The sequence below is a fragment of the Globicephala melas genome, chromosome X (genome assembly GCF_963455315.2).
Source record: "Globicephala melas chromosome X, mGloMel1.2, whole genome shotgun sequence".
Taxonomy (NCBI): Eukaryota; Metazoa; Chordata; class Mammalia; order Artiodactyla; family Delphinidae; genus Globicephala; species Globicephala melas.
In genome coordinates, this window is record NC_083335.1 from 41,292,995 (window position 1) to 41,299,499 (window position 6,505).

Consider the following 6,505-nt stretch of genomic DNA (forward strand, 5'->3'; position numbering starts at 1 on the left):
AGGGAAGCCCGACATATATACACTATTGATGCTACATATAAAATAGGTAACTAATGTGAAACTATTGTATAGCACAGAGAACTCTACTCAATGCTCTGTTGTGACCTAAATGGGAAGGAAATCCAAAAAAGAAGGGATATATGTATACGTATAGCTATACAAATAGCTGATTCACTTTGCTGTACAGTAGAAACTAACACAATATTCTAAAGCAACTCTACTCCAATAAAAGTTAAAAAAAAAAAAGGATGAATAGCCTCAGTAGTTTCTCTGATTACCCTAAACTGACTGCTACCATGGTCAGTGGCTGAAAATTTGAAAATAGGACTTTTACATAGGAGCGCACCAATGTCACAGAAATGCCCAGCTGTGGGGTTGAATGACCCAGAACCGGCCACCCTCTCCATGAACAGCCCTCCTCCATGACCTGGCAGAGGATTAGAACAGAGAACACTGAGCATCACTTCCAAATCACTGTTTGGTTGTCACAGCTTACGTAGGCTCCGATGGCTATAAAAAGCCAGGAGTACCTGATTACGGCTCCTTCAGCTTGGATCTCCGAGTTTCAGACGTTCAAAGCTAACTGGGTAAAACGTGTCTGCTTATTGTAGAGGCCCCTATTATCGTGGAGGAGTGAGCATACTTGGGAAGAAGGCAAGTGGACCTTCAGGACGAAAGTAGTGGGAGAAGCAGGGGAAGTAGACCAGCCACCAGTCCCTGGGGGAATCAGTGGGCTTGGATGGGGTCTGGATAGGCAGATCTGGTATGACGCTATCAACACCCAGTTGCAAGGGTGAGGTCCTGAGTAGAGAGGAGACAGTGGACTCAGGTCAGCACATCTAAAGAGATGGGAGGGGCGACGAGGTGGATCTAGTATCCCTTGGGCAATCCGAGAGGACTGGAGCGGGGTCTGGGGGCGGAGCCTGTCACGCAGCTTATAACTGCTGGATTCCACACGAGAAGGTTAACCTTGTCCTGTGTGAGAAGTGGTCGCGGTGCAGCGGTCTGCCTTTCCCTGGTCTTCAAGCCTTCAGGTGAGGACGTGCGGCCCCGCCAGAGCCAGAGGACTATGGGGACAGAAGGGCGCGGCGGCCACGGGGCTGGCGTATGGGGCCTGCTGGAATTGGAGGGGCGGGGGTTGGGACGGGCGATTTGTATCTGAGCCTGATGGCGAGTCCGCGCCTTTGTCTTCGCAGCGCTGCCTTCTGCGCGCAATGCGAAATCCTCCCTGGGGCTGTCCCGGAAAGGTCCGAGGGGGGAGCCCCCAGAGCGGCCAGTCCGCTGTGGCTGCAAGTCCGAGGCTGAGGGGATGAGGAGTGTGGGGCTCAGAATGGGCCTTCTGGGGCTGGCCTTTTGCTCTCTCCCCTCCCGTGGCTGTTAGGTTGGACTGGGCTCCTGACAATGATGATAGTTATTTTAAAATATTAAGCAAATTGCTGCCAACAAAGTGGCTTATGTGCCCAGCCCTGTTATTATTTTAAGTCCCTGTTTCCCCACCTCTGGAGATTAGCAGCCGATCGCTCGTCAAAGGAGGATCTTAGGGTGACCACAACGGAAGGGAGGCATATTCGGGACGTCTGGCTGCTTGAGGGCCTCTCCATTCTGGTCTGGGCACTAGACGTGTCTTACCCCGCCAGGGTGGGGCCAGGCATGGGCAGGAGAGCTCTGCTTCGCGGGCTCAGGGGTCTCCTATTGTCTCTTCTGGACAAAGCCGGAAAGATCACAGGGCATCTCCTAGCCTCATCTCCTCCCCTCTCCCCTTGAGGAGAAAATATGGTGAAATAAAAATCAACTGTGTCTGGTTTATCCCATTCTGCTGAAGTCCTGAGTCTGATCATAATTAGCTGTGTCGTCTTACAGCGTTTACAAACTAGTGCCATAAGGAGACATCATGAGACGTGTCATTAGTTATGACGGGATTAAATCCCCTCCTTTCCTTATTGCAGCTCCTTAATCTACTGTCTTTGAAAAGGCAGATGAAATGGAAAGAAACTAGTACAACTTATGCTACCGTTTATTGTGTGCTACTCCCTAACCCCCAAGAAAAATCCCCCCGCCAAAGTAATTGAATACAAAGTGAAGGTGCTCAAATGGTGCTATCTCCTGTTACAAATTCATTCCTGGTTAAGCCCAGTCCTTATTTTTTCTTCTATCTCTATCTGCTCTTGTGTTTCTATCACCTCCATTTGACTTTCCCTGTGATTTTTAAGTCAGACATATTGACTCCGGGTTTTAGAGCATCTTGGTTTCTAGTGCATCCTGATTCAGTGGCTTTTACTGCCTATCAGAAGTGGGGTAATGATGTGGAATTCAAAGCATTTTGATAAAACCATGGCTTTCCCAAGATATGTGCTGTTTTCTTGTTGAAAATCAGAAGATAAAATACATATTGATATTAAATGTGAGAATTTTGGATTGTGATCAATTAGTATGATAATAGTTTTTCCAGTTAAGTTAAAACATTTTTTTTCAGTCTTTCTTTTAGTCAAGATGAGTGGTAAGCCAGACTTCTCTGAAGTGGAGAAGTTTGACAGGTCAAAACTGAAGAAAACTAACACTGAAGGAAGAAGTACTCTGCCCTCGAAGGAAAGTAAGTCATGGGGCAGGGGAGTTTTTAGTGAAGAAAAGCAATGGTGAACATTCATAGGTTCAGTAAATAAACTATTCTAGTAAATTTTGCCACAAAGTAAGCAATAATTACGTAGCCACTGAATTTAATGCAATGGTTAAAAATATCAAATAGTTGTTTAATTACTTGGGTTATATAAGTTGTTCTTACATGATAAACCCAAGAAGTAATGGGGGAATAAAAAACTATTTTCTTCTTGGAAAATCACTAAAAATCACATTACAACCAATTTTGGAATATTATACTTAGCACTAGAAAAATCTTAATTTTTTCAATTTTATGGTTATTTGGAATTTTCTGCATCTAGCAATTTAGGCCCATGATCTTATTCCTAAAGAACTATACAAACTCTGCAGTTTTGGTTTTCTGTACCTGACAACAAGATAAGGCAGAGAACAAGTTTAGATCTTGGGTGTACTTGGGCCTCCCAGACTGAAGGGATCAGTTTTGCCTTTGGGAATTACAGCCTGATGGAGAAACTCCAAGCATATTCACAAAACTAAGGGGCACTTTTTGTCATGTTGCTATTATCTGAGAGTTTCTAAGTTAGTCAAAATTGTCTGAAAGGGTGTAACTTCCTAATTATATAGTGATAGATAAATCTGAGGAAAATACTTCACTTGCTCCTCAGTCTCAGAATATTCGATGGAAAAAATGGCAACAGCATAAATCTAACTCTGAAATGGAAAAAAAGACACAGTTGATGCAGATTCTAATGTTCAGGTGGTTAACACACACACACACACACACACACACACACACACACAACTGAGGATTTGCAGTTAGTGCCTTGGCATTCTAAATTTAAAGCGGGTATGGTAGCCTTCAATGACTTGGCAAAGAGTGGCAAAGAACTCTCTTGGAAGAAACTGAACTTAATCTTAGGAAAATATCCTTTAATGATTGTTTGTGTTTGTCTTTTTTCCAGCTATCCAGCAGGAGAAAGAGTGTGTTCAAACATCATAAAATGGGGATCTCCCAAGAACAAATTTCAACATTGCCTGAGTGTCTTGGTTTTAGGCATGTTTTTTGTAAACCTATGTGTTTGTAGAGATTTTAGCCATTTTCTATGTCTTCTCATCCATAATCCCTGGCTAAGAGGTCAGGAGTAGCCAAAGTTCCCTTACTTTCATTCTTAAACTTTCCATTGGTGCATAAATTCCAGCCGGCTGATGCTGTCAATAATCACACCATTGATGATATTTGTGTGTCTAGTCTTTGCATCCCTAAAGGATAAGCAACTTTTAACTTTCTACACTGGATGTCTCCATTGTTCCATAATCTTCATGAAGTGGCATGCATTTGCAGCTTCTCACAGTTTATTTCACTTCTAATGTAGTGATAAAATAATAAATATAATTATGTTGAGACTCCTGTGGTGGTCCATTCTTAGTGGTCTTCTAAGGACTGAAAGTACAAAAGGGTACTCTTCAGCCAAACAAAATGGTTGAAGGAAGGCCACTTTAGCAGAATAGTCATGTGGAAAAGGCTCTTCTCTGTCCAGGTCCAGTGGGTTCTGACTTGCTTTTTTCCATAGTTGGAATCATAGAATTTGAGAACCTTGGGAGAGGAGGTAATGTGGACTAGTATCCTTATCTTGGAGATGAGGAAATGAAAACATGGGGTCTGAATTGATCTTTTAAGGTGAATAAGGATTGGGATTTAAACTGAGTTCTCTTGTTTTCTGAAAGTGTTTTTCAATTTGATGAGAGGAGACCCCCAAGGCTGGGGTTGGATAGGGAAGGGGGCAAGAAACACTTGATAACACCCACTTTGCTAAGCACATCATATCTTCTATCGAGCATAAACTCAGATATCTAATATCTGCTAATGACTTGCAGCACTGAACCTCTGGTCTGGTTCTTGTCCTGAACAGAATCCACTGTCTTATGAACCAATCATTTTTGGTGTTCATGGTAAGCACAAGGACATATAAATGGGAGTGTCCCAATCCCTGCCCATATGCAATATTTTATCACTTTCAATTTATAAAAACCAGTCATTTATAATCCCACCAGTTACAAGCATTAGCATTTGGGTGTATAACCATCCATACTCTGGTCTATTAATATATAGGCATACCTCAGGGATAGGGATATTGTGGTTCCAGACCACTCCAATAAAGCAAATACTGCAATAAAGTGGGTCACACACAGTTTTTGGTTTCTCAGTGCATATAAAAGTTATGTTTACACTATACAGTTGACCCCTGAACAACATGGGTTTGAACTGTGAGTCCACTTATACACAGAGTTTTTTCAATAAATATGTGGAAAAATGTTTTGAGATTTGCCATAATTTGAAGAAACTCACAGACAAACCACGTAGCCTAGAAATATCAAAATATTAAGAAAAAGTTAGATATATCATGAATGCATAAAATATATGTAGATACACATATAACATAGAAAATATGTCTTAATCGATTGTTATCAACAAGGCTTCCAGTGAAGAGTAGGCTATTAGTAGTTAAGTTTTGGGCAAATCAAAAGTTATACATGGGTTTTTGACAGTTCCAGGGTCAGCTCCCCTAATTTGTGCATTTTCAAGGGACAACTGTACTGTAGTCTATTAAGCATGCAATAGAATTATGTCTAAAAAAAAACAACGTACATACCTTAAGTAAAAAGCACTTTATTGCTAAAAAAATGCTAATCATCATCTGAGCCTTCAGTGAGTCATAATCTTTTTGCTGGTGGAGGGTTTGAAATATTGCAAGAATTACCAAAATGTGACACAGGGATATGAAGTGAGCAAATTACCAAAATGTGACACAGAGACACGAAGTGAGTAAATGCTGTTGGAAAAAAATGGAGCTGATAGACTGGCTCAACATAGGGTTGCTGCAAACCTTCAATTTGTAAAAAAAAATAAAAATAAAAATAAAAAATAAAAGCAGTATCTGCAAAGCGCAATAAAATGAAGCACAATAAAATGAGACACAGCTATACGTATCTTTTCCTACAAGAAAGGGATTATGCTGTTTGGACCTATTTGAAACATCAAGTATTATCTAACCACCCTTTTCTAATGGCTTACCCTCCATGGGAAGTGGAAACTGTTTTCTTTGCTAGAGCATAAACTTCCACAAGCAAAACAGTAGGTATGAGGTGACACAATCATAGCTCTTGGTGTTGTCAGAGGATTTGAGACTTGGCCAGACATGTTGGTCACCAAGACCTAACCTCTTGCTTGAAATAATTGTCCAATAGAGTTGTTCAGTCCCTTGTGGTGACCTGCTGCTTATACTGTACCTAAACTTGCCTCCCTGTAGCTTCGATCAAATAGACTTAAGACTGTATGCTGGAGACTCACACAACATAGGTAATCCCTGCTCCAGTATTTGAAGACAGCTGTTGTGTGCCTGCTCCCATACCTCCAAGTATTCTCCTTATGACACTTCTCAGATCCTTTGGACCCAAGTTACATGCATGAGGAACCACCCTGTTTGCTGATGTGCTCAAATTTGCTCATTATTAGACCTCTTTGGATCCTGATCCTTTCACACAACACATTTACTCTCCTTCCAGTATTGCCACGTGCAAATTTGAGAAAGATGCTTTATTCCATGATAAATTCAGCAAACTCTGCATTTGTGCATTAATCACCAGATTAGGTCCATTTCAAAGGGCCTAAAGGAAAGCATGAACATCGTCAGATGAGCTGGTGTTGGACAGTAACTCCAATTGTTCAGTTGCATCTAGTAACCATTCTTTTCATTAATGTACTGATTCCACCTTGGGCAGTGTAAGTGCTGAACTGAGCGGGAGCAGATGAGGGGTATGTGGCAGGAGAAGAAAGACCTGTAGCTGCTAATTGAATACCCATACAAATATACGATGAGAAAAATGATTGCCCACCTGGAGTAGTTTTACC

At 41.6% G+C, this 6,505-nt stretch overlaps 1 protein-coding gene across 1 annotated transcript; it reads left to right on the plus strand.

Annotated features, from left to right (window-relative positions):
- Window positions 1-574: 574 nt before the first annotated feature.
- TMSB15A (thymosin beta 15A) lies at window positions 575-3,993 on the plus strand. Its single transcript, XM_030851613.2, has 3 exons — window positions 575-1,034; window positions 2,474-2,590; window positions 3,558-3,993. Exons 2-3 carry the CDS (start codon window positions 2,491-2,493, stop codon window positions 3,593-3,595), a joined length of 138 nt encoding a protein of 45 aa, XP_030707473.1. The 5' UTR covers window positions 575-1,034; window positions 2,474-2,490; the 3' UTR covers window positions 3,596-3,993.
- Window positions 3,994-6,505: the final 2,512 nt, after the last annotated feature.